Source organism: Elephas maximus, chromosome X, assembly GCF_024166365.1.
Source record: "Elephas maximus indicus isolate mEleMax1 chromosome X, mEleMax1 primary haplotype, whole genome shotgun sequence".
In the NCBI taxonomy this organism is placed as follows: domain Eukaryota; kingdom Metazoa; phylum Chordata; class Mammalia; order Proboscidea; family Elephantidae; genus Elephas; species Elephas maximus.
This window is the reverse complement of record NC_064846.1, coordinates 162,947,205-162,965,551: the sequence shown is the minus strand read 5'-3', so window position 1 is coordinate 162,965,551 and position 18,347 is coordinate 162,947,205. Positions and strand designations below refer to the sequence as shown.

General features: G+C 42.9%; 2 protein-coding genes across 4 annotated transcripts in view; one reads left to right on the top strand and one right to left on the bottom strand.

The window, feature by feature from the left end:
- Positions 1–18,347, bottom strand: part of CTPS2 (CTP synthase 2) — a 107,075-nt gene that overhangs the window by 34,692 nt on the left and 54,036 nt on the right. The gene's annotated exons all lie outside the window — the stretch shown is intronic.
- S100G (S100 calcium binding protein G) lies at positions 11,365–14,461 on the top strand. The gene is made up of 2 exons (XM_049873400.1): positions 11,365–11,499; positions 14,357–14,461. Exons 1-2 carry the CDS (start codon positions 11,365–11,367, stop codon positions 14,459–14,461), a joined length of 240 nt encoding a protein of 79 aa, XP_049729357.1.

The following is an 18,347-nucleotide window of genomic DNA, read 5'->3' as shown; positions in this document are numbered from 1 at the left end:
CACAGAACCAGGTTCTTCCCATCCCCAGACTTCTCTGTGTCTGTACCATCTTTGTGTGCTAGAATGTAAACGTTTGAGAGCTGGGGCAGAGTTCACTTCTCCAGTGCATCCTCAGCCCTTAGCATTTATGGAACTGGCACAAGGTAAGCGCTGAATAAATGTATGCATGAGTGAAAAAAGAAGCAAACGAACTCTGAGGAAATAATTTCAGATTTATCTTTATGATTACTTCACAGAAATTCAGGAACATGTGATTTTTATGAAAAACCCATTCTTGGTAGTCACTGGTCTGTTTTCTCAGTTCTGTTCACTATGATCTCATGGTTTGGTTTTTAAGTTGTTAGAAGAGACTACAGCTCAGTGAGTTAACATGTGCTAACGAAATTACTCAACCCTCCCTCTCATAAAACTTTTCTTTCCTTCCCTCCCCCACCCTAAGTGCCACGTATTGGTCTATAGGAATCCTTGACAACTGGAATCTCCTGGGGCAAAAATTTTCCAAGAAAATGTTTGATCTTATCAGTGCCCTGGAAGAACTTCCAGAGTCATCTGAACCCTGTGTCTCGAGTATGATCCAAGAGTCACTGGGGGAAAGGGAGGACAAAAAACTTGATTATGTCCCTTGTCAGATGGCGGGCTCAATTCTGAAGTGCTCTTGGCCATGGCGCCTCTTTCCCATTGTCCTTGGTTGGCTAATTATGGCTAGATTAAGTGTTACTGGAGTGAGGCAAGAGAGGACATTAGCCTCTAGTTTACAAAGCTAAGCTGTTTATAAGCGCCCAGCCCCTCTATGTATTTTCTAAGGAAGGACAGATAAGACTGCACTACTTGCTATAGACTCATAAGACTTGGTCCTAAGTTTACTGACAGCCTCAATTTCCATTGAAGTTTAAGACAACCTGAACCGTCTAGAAAGACCACAGCTTCAAAGCCGTGTGAAGAGCACAATTTCTTTGTTAGAACTGTACTGCCATTCTTTGACCCACCTTTCCTGACTGCATTGGGTCCATCCGCCCAGTTAGTTCACCAGGAGGAGTCTTTTGATGTAGTCTGTTCAGTTACTGGCAAGTGTGGTATTCAAGAAATGTTCCGGTATGAACCATTCAGAATAGAGTAAAACTATCCAACTAAGAACAGGAAACCTGTCTAACTGCTTACTGGGCTGAATTTCACAAACAGCTCAAGATCAGAAAACATTTCCAAAACTAAAGTGAGGTGAAGGAGACAGGAGAAGAAAATACAGGGGCCACTGTGGCTGCCTAAGAGCGTTAAGTACTCCTCCAACATAGGGGAAGTCTAGAAGTTCCTGAGAGAGCAATATGAGAATGTTTTTTAGATGCGTAGAGGTAAATACCAAGAGAACAGCTAGAAGAGTTATGAGTGGGTGAGAGAAAGGGAAGGAGGATTACTGAATTTTTCATTATAGCACTTTTGGAACTGCTGGTGTAAACTCGTACATAGTATTATTCTAATAAAAAATTAAAGCACATATATTGAAATGTATTATTCAGGTTCATATTATCCCTGCTGCTTTTCAGCAGCAATAAACACAACCTTGGGCTGAAATGATAGCACAGAAAAACACACCGAAGTGTAACAGCCTCCATGATCTGCTGATGAAGACTTGCTAGCAGAGAAATCATTGGAGAAGGCAGAGAAAATGCTACCAAAAAGGCAGGGGAGGAAGTGGAAAGAGGCTCCCAAGTCCAAATGATGCCTGAACATCAGCAAAGGAGAAGAACAGAGGGAGCGTTGATGGAAAGCCGCTAAGGAGGGAGGAAGGGGTCGCTCTCTGGTCCTGGCTGAGGAGGCCTCACAGCACCCAAGCACACTTGGTCCAAGGCCAGCAGGTGGCAAGACAAGCTGACAGAGGCAAGGAGGCTTACACTCAGAAAGGTGGTGGCAGGGGGAGGCACAGAACACAGCACGTTTCTGGCCAAGCAGGGCAGCACCAGTGGCCTCACAGAGTGACCAGACAATCCTATCAGCTCTAAAGATGGCGGTGTGACCACCTCTCAGGCTGTCAGCCACCTGAGTAAGCAACCAAAATTAACGAAGACTCTTTGTTCCTTGCATTCCTTCCACAAAAAGCTTGAGACACCAGAGAACATCACAGTGCCAAAAGCTGCCTATTGCATCATTACTGCAGTGGCTGAAGAAAAGAACCTCAGCAAAGCTTTAGTTTTAATTCCAACGTTTCCAAAATACCCTGGATTTGGAATCTCAGAGGAAAATGCCTCTGCCAGGGCAGAAGGTTTAACTCGGCCCCTTTAATTTTCCCTAAACACTGTTTGCCATCTGACTGCATTACAGACCCATCCTTTCTTGGAACAGAGCCATAGAGCATAAGAAAAATAAAAAAAGATCAATAAGTAACGAATAGTGGTGGTGATAAAGCTCTAGGAGATGTAAAAGCACCACACAAGGATAAATATGGCACTAATTAACCTTTTGCCAGTGTTTTCTCGAGCCCACAATGAAAGTGCAATGGGTTCAAGCCTTTACTGCACCCCGGGTGCTTTAAACGGTAGGTCCTCTTATCAAAGGCAATTTTAAATGGTGGTGTGTGGGGGCCAGCCTTCTGACCTACCTGGCTGGCGCCAGGTGAGCCCGCCACCCTGGTGTCCCTTGCCTTTGGACTTTTTATTCAAGGACAATGGTGGGGCCTAGCCCTTTCAGACCATTCCCAGTCTCTTAGGCAAAACATACAGTGATTTGGCCTTTCTAGTGTATTCCTCAAGGACTCTTTATAGAGACTGCGAACCTGTTCCTCTCCTACTGTCTAATACATTTCTCTGTTGTTTTTTCTTTTTTTTTCCAAGTTTGCCTTTGATATTGATTCTTTAGGAGTCATATTCAAGCTACGCATAAAATAGAACCAATTTTATATCAATGTTACCTAACGCTGCTTCCCACTACTAGCGACAGCTGTTTCTGTGGTTACAGATCCCATCTAAACTCTCCCACATGGCACTCAAGAGTCCATCCCATCCAGGAACCCAGTCTAGCTATGCGCTCTCCAAGTATTCTAACCTGGGTTTCTATCTCAGCCGGTCCACCTGATGCCAACTGTGATGGTGAATTCTATGTTATATGAATTTTGTCCCAATTAAAAAAAAAAAAAACTAACAGAGCTGTTATGGGCTGAATCATGTCCCCCCAAAATTTATGGTGAAGTTCTAACCTCTGGTACCTATGAACGTGAACTTATTTGGAAAGAGGGTCTTAGAAAATGTTATCAGCTCTGTCAACCTGATGTCATACTGGAGTAGGGTGGGTCCTAATACCATCTGAGTGATGTCCTTGTAAAAGAGAAGATAGAAACACAGAGAGAAGACAGCCAGGTACGTATGCATCAACAAGCCAAGGAACATCTAGGATCTTCCCCTAGAACCTTCAGAAAGAGCAAGGGCCCAGTCAATACCCTGAATTCGACTCCTAGCCTCCAGAACTGAAACAATACATTTCTGCTTTTATAGGCCACCCAGTTTGCGGCACTTTGTTCCAGTGGCCCTAGGACACTACTACAAGAGGAGACTAAGGGCTTGCTGAGTGGGCCTGGGTGCAACAGCGGGGCTCTGAGAGCCCACGAGTGGTCCCCTGCTGCGGGCAGAGCGCTGCTGAGGCCCAGCCCTGCCTCGGACCTGACACAGGACATGTGCTCTCTGTCTCTGCCTCCCACCCTGCCGCATCACAGAGCAACATGGGGGTGGAATCTGTGACAGTGAACGCAGTTAGCAGCCCTATAAATACAGACTTATTTTCTGGTCTTTTCAACTTGCTTTTTTTCCACCAGTAAAAGAAGGTGTATGTTACTTCGATCAGGAAAAGAAGATTCTTACACCTTCAGTATTCCTTATTCCTTATGGACTGGAGCATACCAATGATTGTGAAGATGGCGCAGGACCAGGCAACATTTTGTTCTGTTATACATAAGGTCACCATGAGTCCAAGCTGACGCCATGGCAACTAACAACATTCCTTCAGACGTAACTATGACACTTGAATAAAAACCGACTCTGGGCTAACACATATTGTGCAGTTCTCCTCGTGGAAAGGCAAGGGAAGGTAGCAAAGGGAAAAAGAGTTTTTAGTCCGAGCGACTTTAATTCAGGGCTTCAAGCCAGTTTGTTCTGGTTCCAACCCCTGATGAGAATTTGCATTCCTAAAAAAGTTCGCAGGCGGTGCTAATGCTGCTGGTTAGGGACTAATTCTGAGAACCATGAGTAGAGCCCACAAAAAACCCCACTGCCATCAAGTTGATTCCGACTCATAGCAACCCCATAGGGTTTCCAAGGCTATAAATCTCTATGGAAGCAGACTGCTATATCTTTCTCCCACAGAGCAGCTGGTGGGTTTGAACCGCCGACCTTTTGGTTGGCAACTGACCGCTTTAACCACTTCACCACCAGGGTTCCTTCTAATAGAGCAATGGCTCTTAAACTTTATTATACATAAAAATGCTGGGGATCTTGGTAAAATGTAGATTCTGATTCTCATCTGTGGTGAGAATACAAATTCCCAGCTCTGCTTTAATTTAATCGGAGACTTACTTTTCATTTGCAGGTGACCGTATTTCATGCACTAGATCATGCGACAGGTGAAGACAGAATGCAAGTCAAGGGCATCAGGGTTGAAGACACAAATATTCAGTCTACACACCCCACATTGATGGCAAGGAAGAAATCCTGCAGTGTCGCTAGGATGGACTAAAACAAAAATCTATTCAAGCTAAAGTTTGTCCTCCTTGCTGCCAATAGCTAGAAATTTCTGAATCTCCTTCATCAACTCTCAAGGGTCACAAGTTTTTTACATTTTCTTCAGCACAGCTAGCTGCTCATAATAAGCAGTAGCGCACTGGTTTTTTTTTAGAACAAGGGGCACCCTGGTGGTGCAGTGGTGGTGCTGACCAAAAGGTCAACAGTTCGAATCCACCAGCCACTCCTTGGAAACCTTATGGGGCAGTTCTACTCTGTCCTATAGGGTTGCTCTGAGTCGGAATCGACTCGATAGCAACTGGCTCGGCTTGTCTTAGAACAAGGAAACAAAAACAAGTTTGTAAAAAACACCTGAGGTTTCAAACTTTATACTAAATCATGGAAAGAAGGGGCTGCTTTGGAGAGAAGAGAATTTGAGATGTTAGTTCAACAACTGGGGAGATTTCCCACCCTAGAAAGCTAACAAAGCTGACGTGCGGTAGCTTAAACCTCAGAGGACACTGGTTTATCTCTGGGGCACCACACGAAATAGAGATTTCATGCCTTGGGCCGGAGGAGATGGAAGTAAAGTCTGGCCCAGTTGACAAGGGGGTCCAATGGAAGGACAGGCAGCCCCGCTCCTCCAAGGGCAGGGGGCACAGTGGCTGAGTAAGAATCCAGCTTCAGCACTAACCAGTGATGTGACCTGGACAAGTTCTTTAACTCCTCCACAGACTGGGGGTAACAACAGCACTCACAGTGTTGGTGCAAGTATTCCATGAGTTACATGTGTCAGATGCTTAGAACAGCACAGCCCACAGTAAAAATAAGCACTCCACAGGCATGGGCTGTGACCCAGAGGCCTCTGAGAACCAAGTTCTAAAGGCAAGCAAGGCAGGCCTGCAAAAGATGGCACGCATAACCCAGGCACGGGCTTACCAGGTACCATTGACTTGGCTCTAACTCATGGCAACCCCATGTGTGTCAGAGTAGAATTGTGCTCCATGGGGTTTTCAATGGCTGATTTTTCAGCAGTAGATTGCCAGGCCTTTCTTCCGAGGAGCCTCTGGGTGGACCCGAGCCTCCAACCTTTCAGTTAGCAACTGGGTATATTACTTGTTTGCACCACAAGGGGCCTCCCAGGCAAGGGTTAAAGGTAGAAGGGAAAGTGAACACTGTCCTAGGGCAGGCCCAGGGACAGCAGCACCCCAGCCTAGGCTCCTTCTATCCAGGACCCACTAGGTAAGGGTGCTCTGTTTTAGGGACAACTGCATTTTGTAACTTTGGGATCACAGATAACAAGAACCATGGACAGCATTTCACAGCCACTCTGTTTTACAGGGCGAGTCCCAGTAGCTTAGTGGTTAAAGCACTCAGCTGCTAAACAAAAGGTCAGTGGTTTGAACCCACCAGCTGCTCCATGGGAGAAAGACGTGGCAGTCTGCTTCCGTAAAGATTGTTGTTGTTAGGTGCCGTCGAGTCGTTTCTGACTCATAGCGATCCTATGCACAAAAAAATGAAATACTGCCCAGTCCTGTGCCATCCTCACAATCACTATTATGCTTGAGCCCATTGTTGCAGCCACTGTGTCAATCCATCGCCTTGAGGGTCTTCCTCTTTTTTTGCTGACCTCTAGTTTACCAAGCATGATGTCCTTCTCCAGGGACTGATCCCTCCTGATAATACGTCCAAAGTATGTGAGATGAATTCTCGCCCTCTTTGCTTCTAAGGAGCATTATGGCTGTGAGACAGACTTGTCCGTTCTTTTGGCAGTCCATGGCATATTCAACATTCTTCACCAACACCATAATTCAAAGGTATCAATTCTTCTTCAGTCTTCCTTATTCATTGTCCAGCTTTGGCATGCATATGAGGCGACTGAAAACACCATGGCTTGGGTCAGTCACACCTTAGTCTTCAAGGTGACACCTTTACTTTTCAATACTTTAAAGAGGTCTTTTGCAGCAGATTAAATGCAATGCATCGTTTGATTTCTTGACTGCTGCTTCAATGGGTGTTGATTGTGGATCCAAGTAAAATGAAATCCTTGACAACTTCAATCTTTTCTCTGTTTATCATGATATTGCTTATTGGTCCAGTTGTGAGCATTACTTGGAAACTCTATGGGGCAGCTCTACTCTATCCTCTAGGGTCGCTATGAGTCAGAATCGACTCAATAGCAGTGGGTTTGGTTTTGATTTTCTGTTTTGCAGGGACAGGACACTCACACACACCCTGTTCCCGAAGGTGATTGGATTGGGGCAGAATGGCATGGCTGTGGAAGCCTGAGGTGCCCAGGCCTGAAATGAACAGGTCTTGGTTTTCCGGAAAAAATTAAGTCTGTCCAAAGATCAAGCACTTGAACAGTGACGTGATAAATAAATAACCTTTGCCTTTCCATTTTTCCATTACTAGCTCGTGCCTCTCATTTTTTCCCCTTTCTACGGTTCCAAAATGCACTCTTTTAAACACACCCTGCATTTATCACTCATTTCCATGTATTTTTGGTTAATGTTTCATGAGACTATCTAGTGGTAGATTTCGACTGCTAACTGAAAGGTCAGCAGTTCGAACCCACCAGTCACTCCATAGAAGAAAGACTGTGGCAGTCTGCTTCCATAAAGATTTAAACCCTATAAACCAAAAACTCGTTGCCATCGAGTTGATTCCGACTCATAGCGACCCTATAGCACAGAGTAGAACTGCCCCACAGAGTTTCCAAGGAGCTCCTGGTGGATTTGAACCACCGACCTTTTAGTTAGCAGCCATAGCACTTAACCACTACACCACCAGGGTTTCCTGGAAACCCTGTAGGGCAGTTCTATTCTGTCCTATAGGGTTGCTATGAGTCGGAATCGACTCGATGGCAATGGGTTTAGTTTTTGGTTTGTCTGGATGTCTGCAACTAACTCTCAAATGGTCTGGGGGTGGGGAGTAGTGTTCATCCATACACCAGCATGCAAATGTACACACATTAATGTTTAGAAAGGTAGATTGGTATTCTTTGTACTATTCTTGCAACTTTGGTGTAGACTTGAAATTTTTTTAAAAAGATGGGGGGAGATGTATCTTGTTAAGCTTGTTCGACAAAAGCCTACTTCCAGGTAAAACAGGATATAAATATAAAAATACCAGAAATCTTCTAAAATCTTGATTAAAACGCATTGCCACGATCAGAATATTTTTGACTAAAATCTTATAACTGAAAACAAAATGCCCATTTTTACTCCAACCTGTGAATTAATACGTATCCTATATTGGTGCATACCAAAGTCAACTGATCTATAATAAAAGAAAAAAAAGTATATACAAGATAGTCACAATGCGTGAAATGATAAACACAGGATTGGTGGGCAAGCTTTTAAGGAACTCTCTAAGATTTCATGTTTGTTCTCCAACTAAATAAGGTCCTAGAATTTTTGTGCTGAAAAGCACCAGAGAGAAATAGAGTCCAATAGTCAATCTTCAATTCGTAGGTGATGTCATGAAGAGCCAGAGAAAATGATATGAGCGTAGAAGCGTACAAGTAAATAAAAGCTGTTAAGTGCTTTTAAACTTGATCTGAAACCCCTCCTTAGAAGATGTGATCAGTATTAGAGCCAATATTCCCTGGAAATGTCCTAGTTCTTTCATGGAATTCTTTCCAATAGGATTAAACTGAGTCTCCAATGTTAAATGCTGGCAATTCGAAAAAGTCTAAAGTGTTTCCAATCAAATTGGGGTAAGTCAAGTGTGGAGCCCTGGCAGCACAGTGTTAAGAGCTCGGCTGCTAACCGAAAGGTCTGCAGTTTGAGTCCGTCAGTCACTCCTTGGAAACCCTATGGGGCAGTTCTACTCTATCCTATAGGGTTGTTATGAGTTAGAAGCGATTTGATGGCAATGTTTTTTGTTTTTTTTTTTTTAAGTCAAGTGTATTTTCAATGTGTTTCTAGAATGATTAACAAAATATATTTGGTAAGGAAACAGTAATGAGAAATAAAAAGCAGACTTGGAAGCAACAAATAACAAAAAGGGTGAAAACAGACTTCATTATTGGGTTGGTCATCTTGCTTCACCAAATAAAACCGCCAATTAATGTGCATCTTCTTCCTAGTCCTTCAACCTGATGCCTATTCATTCATTCGCTTCATTTCATTCTTCTATTCAGTTAAATATCTAAGCACCTATACAAATCAGCCTCAGAAGAAATATAACAGGAATGCTCCTTAGAAGCAAGGATGATGAGGCTTCAGCTTGCTTACTTCGGATACGTCATCAGGAAAGACTAGTCACTAGAAAATGACATGATGTTCGGTAGAGGGTCAGTGAAAATGAGGGAAACCCTCGATGAGATGGATTGACACAGTAGCCACAACAATGGACTCAAACCAACGATCGTTGTGCAGGACCGGGAAATGTTTAGTTCTATTATATGTAAGGTCCCTATGAGTCACAGACAACTCGAGGGCAACTAACAACAACAACTATGTACAAGACTTCAAAGGGGAAACCGCAATTTTTCATCAAAGACCACACAGCCTTCAGTATGGATTACACCTCACAATAAAGAAAACAAAAATCCTCACAACTGGACCAATAAGCAACATCATGATAAATGGAGAAAAGATGAAGTTATTAAGGATTTCATTGTACTTGGACCCACAATCAACACCCATGGAAGCAGCAGTCGAGAAATCAGATGATGCATTGCATTGGGCAAATCCGCTGCAAAAGACCTCTTTAAAGTGTTGAAAAGCGAAGATGTCACCTTGAAGACTAAGGTGCGCCTGACCCAAGCTATGGTGTTTTCGATCACCTCATATACATGTGAAAGCTGGACAATGAGTAAGGAAGACCCAGGAAGAATTGATGCCTTTGAATCGTGGTGTTAGCGAAGAATATTGAATATACCACGGACTGCCTCTGGTCTGAAGAACAAGCAAATCTGTCTTGGAAGAAGTACAGCCAAAATGCTCATTAGAAGCAAGGATGGTGAGACTTCATCTCGCCTAGTGATGGATTGACACAGTGGCTACAACAATGGGCTCAAGCATACCAAAGATTGTGAAGATAGTGCAGGATCAGGCAGTGCTTCGTTCTGTTGTACATGGGGTCACTATGAGTTGGAATCAACTTGACAGCACCTAACAACAGTAACAACAACTGCAATTTTTAAAACCTATGCAATGCTGTCCTTCTGGACAGGAAGAAAGTTATTTTTTCACGCTTAAATATGCACCTAGATTTACAAAAAATCCCCACACTTAAGCTTTCCAAAATGTGAACTGTGCACAAGTATCAGAATCCCACATTGGAGGGAAAATACAATCTAAGGGGAAAAAAATCCAGGCTGACTCTGGGGACTCTGAACCATTAAGCAACTGCTGAGGTGGCCCTTTATTGGATCTTGCCCTTAATTAGAAATTATCTTCTGAGGTTCCTGCAGTCTTAAGCTTGGGTTTCAAAAACCATTAATAATTACCTTGAAATGGCAAGCAAAAGGAAAATTTCATCATCAGGGTGGTGTGTCTATAAAGACTATAAAAGTCGCATGATCTTGCTTGGCTTTTCGTACTCCTCTTGGATTCTTCTGCTTCCCTGTTGGGCAACCAGGTAAGCGTGCTTTTAGTACTAACTGGAGCTCCTTCTACTTGCATTAACGCTGTGCTTCCTTTTAGAATGGTGTGGAAGAGAATGGTCTGTAAAGGAATTTGGGCCGTCTAAAAAGGTATTACTGTTAGTTTTTTCCAACCAAACAACAGACAAGCCCATAAAATCACCCGAGAGGAATTTGCTCCTTAGAACAATGAATTATACAAGATCAAAAGGGCAATATTTGCCCAAAAGCAAAGATGAGAAGGCAGGAAAGGGTAGAAAATCAGGACAAAAGGAAATGGGGAACCCAGAGTGGAAATGGGGAGAGTACTGACACACTGTGGGGAATGAAACCACGGCCATGAAACGCTTTATGTACAAACTATTGAATGGGAATCTAATTTGTTCTGTCAACTTTCACCCTAATGCACAATGAAAAAAAAAGATATTATCACTAGTTTAGAGGCTAAAAGCTGGGGTCAGGTGTTCCTCAAGACCACAGCCTACGGAAGCCAGACCAGGTGCATGCAAAGTGAAGAATGCCACTAATTACTAATGAAAGTGTTTGGCTCCAGGGACTGTCTCCTAATAGATGGGTTCTAAGAATAGACACTGAATGTACTATCTGAGATGATTATTTTTAAAACAAGTTAACAGAAAAAGGACATTAATGGAAAAACTAGTGAAATTCATATAAGGTCTGTAGGTTAGTTAACAATATTGTAACAATGTTAATTACCTGACTTTTATAATTTTGATAACTGCACTACGGTTATACATTATCAGCATTAAGGGAAGCCAGGTGAAGGATATATGTGAACTCTCTGTATTAGTTTTATACTGTTTTTTTTTAAGTCTAATGTTATTTAAAAATAGAAAGTTAAAAAAAAATTAAGTTGGCAGTTACTGGTGCCATGGCTACCCTCTGCGAGTCTCTCTCCTGACGCTCAGTTCTTCCCTGCCTTTTCTTTATTGTCTCCACCTTCACCAAGGGAACGGCCCCATGGCACTAAGTCTGCTGACCACCCTAGTATGACGCTCCATTTCAGCTTTTTGGTAAATTCATTTCCTTCCCAACTTACAGGACACCAAGATGAGTGTGAAGAAGTCTCCCGCGGAACTGAAGAGCATTTTTGAAAAGTACGCAGCCAAAGGAGGTGATCTGAACCAGCTGTCAAAGGATGAACTGAAGCTACTGATTCAGGCGGAATTCCCAGATTTACTCAAAGTGAGTGCCAAAACAAACAAACCAAACCAGTCGCCGTTGAGTCAATTCGACTCATGGTGACCCCGTGTGTGTCAGAGTAGAACTGTGCTCCATAGGGTTTCCGATGGCTGATTTTTTGGAGGTAGATGGCCAGGACCTTCTGCAGAGGTGCCTGAGGGTAGACTCAAACCTTTCAGTCAGCAGCAAAGCACATTAACTGTTTGCATCACCAAAGTAAATGCATAGCACGCTTAACCAGACCTCTGATGGTGGAGGAGGTGGAGGGTGGAGGAGAGCAGACAAAGTCACAGGCTGTGCTACTAAACAGGGCTTTGGCTGGGGCAGAACACACCACAGCCAGGCACAAGCATTGCTGGACAAAGGACACTCGAATGTGTACTTTCTTCCCCTGGTGTCAGGCCACAGTTCCCATGGGAAGCTCCTTTAAGACAGGGGCCAAGCCTTCTACCCTTCCCCCAGTACCACCACAGAGCCCTCCATGGGCAGCCATATTGACTGGAAGTCATCAGTGCCTTTACCAAGCCATGTCACGAGACCCGCAAGACACCAAGTGTACCACCAAGGCCTTGGATCCAGCCTCTCTGCACGAGGAATTAGGAAAGCAAAGAGGATTGCAGAATACTAGTAGTTAGCCTGGGACGGGCTTCATTTTATAGGTGGGATCCCTCAACAAGACCAACACTCACTTGGCAGTCTGTTCAGAAAACCAGCTTCAGTGCTGACACATTGTCCTCTATGGGCCCCCGTTTATTTCAAAAATATCTAAATGTGTGTAATTTGTGTTAAGCACTTACATTTGTGTTAATGAGGCAGCGAGACATTGTTAACTAACTTTCAGGAAAGGACTAAAAATGGATCCTCTCTGCTCCAGTATATTTTCTTTCCTTTGCAACTAAAAACAATTTTCACAGTGAAGTGACTGTGCAGTTGTGACATCCAACTCTGTTAATAGTTAGTTCCAACTTCGAACCAAAGCATTTGCTTCAAGTGTCCTTGTTATCCAGAATTTAACCAGAAACATCCCTACTACCAATATGACAATTGGGAAGGCTTCTGTTTTTAATACTACAAAGAAAAGCGTCTGAATTCAATGCCTTCATAATCTGATACCACCTCAATTTTATTATGGTTGAAATATAAAATCACCTTAAAAAAAGTGAAAAGGGCTGGCAGAAAAAGGTACTTTTTAATTAAAAATAAAAAAACACAAAGTTTTTTTGAGAGCTATTAAATTCTAAAAAAAAAAAAATAACATTTTTCTAAAAGGAAGGAAAATAATAACCTAATAGGAAAACCTAGGTGATCTACTCAAACAAGTTGTTTTGAAAGTTAAGACTGGTGAGTTTCTGCAGTTCCTACCAAAAATATATATATATAAGACTTTTACAATTTTGTAAAAGGTAAGAACACTAATCATTAGTTTTGAGAGTCTACTTACCAAATCATGTATCTGGTTATATTAAGCCATCTAATTTCCACAAGAATTACTAAGGGGTTTTTTTGTGTACTGTTTGATGAGAAGGTAGTTTGTTCTGTAAACCTTCTTCTAAAGTTCAAAAAAAAAATTACTAAGGTTTTTCAACTCTGCTGTTTCTATCATCACTTTACATGGTTTAGAATCTAGTAAGCGCTTCACAAAAACAAGTGTTTCATATTTTATAAAACAGATGCTAAACAACTAACTTACAGTTGGTTTCGTGATCGTGGCAAAAGGCCAGTGTCTTTGTAGGCATCTTAGGGGTGAAAATATATCTTGCAGATCTAATTTGAAGCTGACCTATAAACTAAACTGTTTACATTAGCTTTCCGAAGTACCATTTTGCCACAGATAGATACGTACCTGAAGGTCAGAGTTATAACAGCTTTAAGATTCGAGTTTTATGGCAGAGACAAAAATTAAGCCTGCTTAAGACACCCTGGAGCCCTGGTGGCTCAGTGGCTTAAGAACTTGGCTGCTAACCAAAAGGTCGGCAGTTTCAAATCTACCAGCCACTCCTTGGAAACCCTATGGGCCAGTTCTACCCTGTCCTGTAGGGTCACTATGAGTTGGAATCCACTCGGTGGGAATGGGTTTGGTTTTTTTAAGACAACCAGGTCTCTAGTTGACACAAACTGCTTGCTCTCAACTACTAACCTAAAGGTTGGCAGTTCAAACCACCTAGCAGCACCACAGCAGAAAGGGCTGGCAATCCACTTCCATAAAAATTACAGCAAAGAAAACCCTATGGAGCAGTTCTACCCTGTTACACAGGGGGTCACCAAGAGTTGGAATCAACTCGACAGTAACAGATCTGGTTTTTTGCTTTTTGTTTTTTTTTTTTTGGTATAACAGTGTTAAAAATAATCAAAACTCACCAAAATCTGAACGTAAGGTTCATTCTGAGCAGTTATTCTATATGCACGTAGGGAGACCATTTCGATTCCAGAAAAAGTAAATGGCTGGAAGAAGCTAGGTACCACGGGGCTTATAAAGAGAAGAGGAGAGAGAAATATAGAAGAACAACCATTGGCTAATCTTAATGTGACTGATGGCACCCTGCCCTCCCCCTTTACTGAGATCAACTGATACCAGGTCCCAAGATGGTCTCTGACCCTCTACCCAGCCAGATCTGCTGAATTTCAAATTCAGCAAGCCAGGGTTCCAACAAACAAGATGGAAAGGATTTGCAACTCCGGGTGAAAGAAAAACTGCTGGCAGGATAAATTTTGGTCAGGAATTTCTTTAGAGTGAATATTTGGTTTCATGAGTAAGAAAACTGCCAAATCAAAGCAAGATAACTGCTGTCAATCTCTCTCCAGCAGGAACTGATTGATTTTCTCTCCTCTCCCCCATCCCATCCTTTGTGTCTAAAACCAGGGTTCAAGCACCCTAGATGGCCTCTTTCAAGAGCTGGACAAGAATGGAGATGGAGAAATCAGTTTTGAAGAATTCCAGGTGTTCATAAAAAAGGTATCCCAGTGAAGGAAAAAACAAAACAGTACCCTGAGCACCGAAAGAAGATGGCCTGGGAGGGCCCCACCCTCCATGGAGTCTCCCTGCGTCTCTGGTTTAATTTGTTACAATTACAGTGATCTGGCTGTGACATCCAACTATTGTTAATAAAGGACTTCTCAGACATGTTTCATTTTGTCAAGTACTGGCCTTCATAGCTTAATAGGTTTCAGAGGAACCTTAGTCCAATTCGGATGCCCAGAATATTCCATGATCTTGTCGAAGACAGTAGATCCTGTCAGAGGCACTGAAAGAATGTTGAAGTGCCAAACCAACTCCCTCACCCGACTCTTCTACCAAAATAACCCTGTTCCTTGCCCTCCCTCACCTCCTACTCAGTGCTCTCATCATTTCCAATCTCAACTCTTATTTCACGCTATTCAAAAGCTAGTGAGAAACAGGCTTCAAAAAATAGACACTTGTCTGTAAAATCGGCTCCCAGCATAAGTTGTACTTTTTGAACGAATGACCGACACAGGAGTAGAAGGAATACAGGACCAAGAGTTGGGGTCCCGCTCCACCACCAGGAGTAGGAGGGATCTCCCTCCAGCAGGCCTACCGGCCTAGCTACTCAGGGTCTCGGTTGGGTAGGTGATATGTAAGATAAAAGGTGACAAGGAAGACAGATGGGCTCCCCAACTCTGCCACCCTGTGCTGCTGGGATCTTATCTGAGAAAACAGCCAAATGTCGAGTTCCACCTGTTGAGTCCAGTTCTGGGGGGTGCGGGGAGGGGGGTAACTTTCTTTTACCCCTTACCTGATACAATTAAATACTAAAGTTCAAGTTAGTCCAGGTTACTAATGTGTTCAAGCTGAGCCAAATAGCCCGTCACCAAAGTGCCCCGGAAGCCAGATTTTTATTTCCCCTTTTATCCTTAGCACAGAAGTCCCTCAGTGGTACAAATGACTAGTGGACTTGGCTGCTACCCAAAAGGTTAGAGGTATAAGTGCACCCAGAGGTGCCTCGGAAGAAAGGCCTGGCGATCTACCTCCCAAAAACCAGCAATTGAAAATCTTATGGAGCATAGTTTTACTCTGACACCCACAGGGTTGCCATGAGCCTGAATCAACTCAACAACAACTGTTTTTGTTTTGTTTCTTACAACTCTCGTCCCCTCAAAAACACGCAAATTTCAGTACTAGGTCCCATTCCCTCTGAACAGTGTTTCTCAACCTTTTTTTTCATTACTGCCCTCCTAAAGTGCCTTTTCAACATTTTTTTCTAATCATGCCCCTCAATGAGATTTAATTCCACATATATACAGTCAGTATATATGTTTGTGTGCTATATGCACAGTTGTGCTTTAGACATGGAGTAAGGCTTTTTTGGTTCCCTCAGCCAGTCCCCCATCCTTCCCACCTTGGGAACACTATCGCCAGCCTTTGAACAATGTGTTTATTTTTTCTAACCCATGCTCCACAGCCAAAATTTCCAAGCTTTACATCCTGGAGTTGACATCAGAAAAATATGGTATTTCCACTTATGAAGAGAATGATACTATTGAAGGTTATTCAGACTGCACAAGGCCTCTGGAAGATTCTGATACGGTCTTACCCTCAAAAACTGAAAAACACCACTTGCAAACTACTGCCTTTGCGACCCAATTTTTTTTAACCTAATGAACTTCAAGTGTATCCTAGATACATCAGTCAAGTTGGTGGCCATCATTTCCCCAGTGGCTTGAAGTGCATCCTTGAAGGCCCTCCAAAGCAGGCAGCAGAGCACATGCCTACACTCCCCCTCCCCTCCACCTCCTCTGCCCATAGAGTGGGCAGCTGGTCACCTGACAGGAAAAAAAAAAAAAACAGTTGCTGTTGAGTTGATTCCAACTCATAGAGATCCTATGTGTACCGGAGTAGAACTGTGGTCCACGGGGTTTTCAATGTCTGATTTCCCTCTTCCAAGGCACCTCTGGGTGAACTCAAACCTCCAACCTTTTGGTTAGCAGCCAAGCACTTAACCTACTGCACCACCCAGGGATTCCATCTAATAGGAATGGGGTGCCCATCCTCGAGCTGGACTGGGCCAGGCTCCATCTCTGAGGAGTTTGTTCTCAGAGAGAGGCTAAGTCCTGGCTGATGGGAAATCTGTAACAAGATGGGGCTGGGTGGCCAAACTGAGCTGAACTAAAGATAAGTAGGCAGTAAATAGTGATGGTGATGGTAGAGGTGTGGGGGGGGGATATGGATATATGTTCGAATTCACTTCAACATGCACTAAAACATCTCTGGAAGGACATACTAGAAACTAATAATATCAGTTGAAACAGTTAAGCACTCAGCTTAACCCACCAGTGACTCTGCGGGAGGAAGACCTGGCCATCTGCTCTCATAAAGATTAAAAAAAAAAAAAATTTTTTTTCTTTTTTTTACAGCCTAGAAAACCCTATGGGGCGGTTCTACTTTGTCACACGGGGTTGCTATGAGTCAAATATCACTCCACGGCACCCAACGACAACACATTACAAGAGGATTGGGGAACAAACGGGGGGAACAGAGATGGGAGGGGCACTTTTCACTTTGTATCTTTTGTATATTTTACGTGGCTGTGTTGTATTAAAAAACATAAATGAGAATTTTTGAATAAAAAGAAAACCTTTTTAAAATTCCATGTGGTTGCTTTTCATGATAAGCTTCTCTGCCCTCTCTTATTTAAATCCCCTACATTTGGGGAACAGAGTATCATTGTGGAGATTTGGGGGGAAAGGGCATAATTATAGAGGCTTCCCCCAATAATAAAATATAAGTCATTGGAAGCTATTTCAAACATTCAGAAACTTCACCAGAAAACAAAAGGAAAATGACTTCTAACCTTTCCATCAAGAAACAGGGATTTTAATACCCCATTGAGAAAATGCTTAAATACAATTTGTATCCCGTTCTAATTCAATAGAGAACATCCTCGTGGCATGGAAAACCTTAAACATTTCCAATGACTAATTATATTCCACTGCAATAATTATATTCCAAAACCAAACCTGTTGCCATCAAATCAATTTCAACTCATAGTATAATAACTAAAAAAAATTAACTAACCCGTTGCCATGGAGTCGATTCCGACTCATAGAGACCCTACAGAACAGAGTAGAACTGCCCCATAGGGTTTCCAAGGAGTGGCTGGTGGAGTCCAACTGTTGACCTTTTGGTTAGCGGGCAAGTTCTTAACCACCAGGGCTCCCAAAGTATAATAGTCTTAACTATTTCCCCACTGTGGGGCATTTTAGACTGTTGGCATTTCTGACTCTTTCAAATAATGTTATAATGAGTGCCTGTTCATACCTCCGGTGACATTTCAGATTTCCTTAGGAGAATTTCTGAAGCATAAATGACTGAGTCAGAGGGTATGAATACTTTTATGATTTGTGAAACAGACCACCTAACTGATCTCCCAAAAAGTTGTAGCAATTCGTATATCTACACACAGGGCAGGGGAATACAGGCTTCACTCCCCAGACGGCATTTTTTCCTGCTGCCATGGCGACCTCATGTGTGTCAGAGTAGAACTGTGCTCCGTAGGGTTTTCAGCGGCTGATTTTTCAGAAGTAGATCGCCAGGCACTTCTCCAGAGGCACCTTTGGGTAAACTTGAACCTGCAGCCTTTTGGTTGGCAGCCAAGCACATTAACCATCTGTACCACCCAGGGACTCCTAGGCAGCATTAGACAGTCTCGTTTTAACAACTTTACTAGTCACAATAGTAGACATCTTTTGTTTCTGGCTTTAACAGGAATCCCCTACTATTTCACCATTAACTTTACTATCGGCTGTTGGTTTGAAAAAGATATTCTTTTCTCTTGTTTAAGAGGTACCCTTCTCTTCCTAGTTTGTCAGGAGAATGTCAGCACCAGGGTTTGGAT

Bases quoted from the DNA above. Each gene is read 5' to 3' on its own strand.
- S100G (XM_049873400.1), top strand. From the start codon at position 11,365: ATGAGTGTGAAGAAGTCTCCCGCGGAACTGAAGAGCATTTTTGAAAAG. The intron at 11,500-14,356 runs GTGAGTGCCAAA...GTCTAAAACCAG, and splicing joins AATTCCCAGATTTACTCAAA to GGTTCAAGCACCCTAGATGG.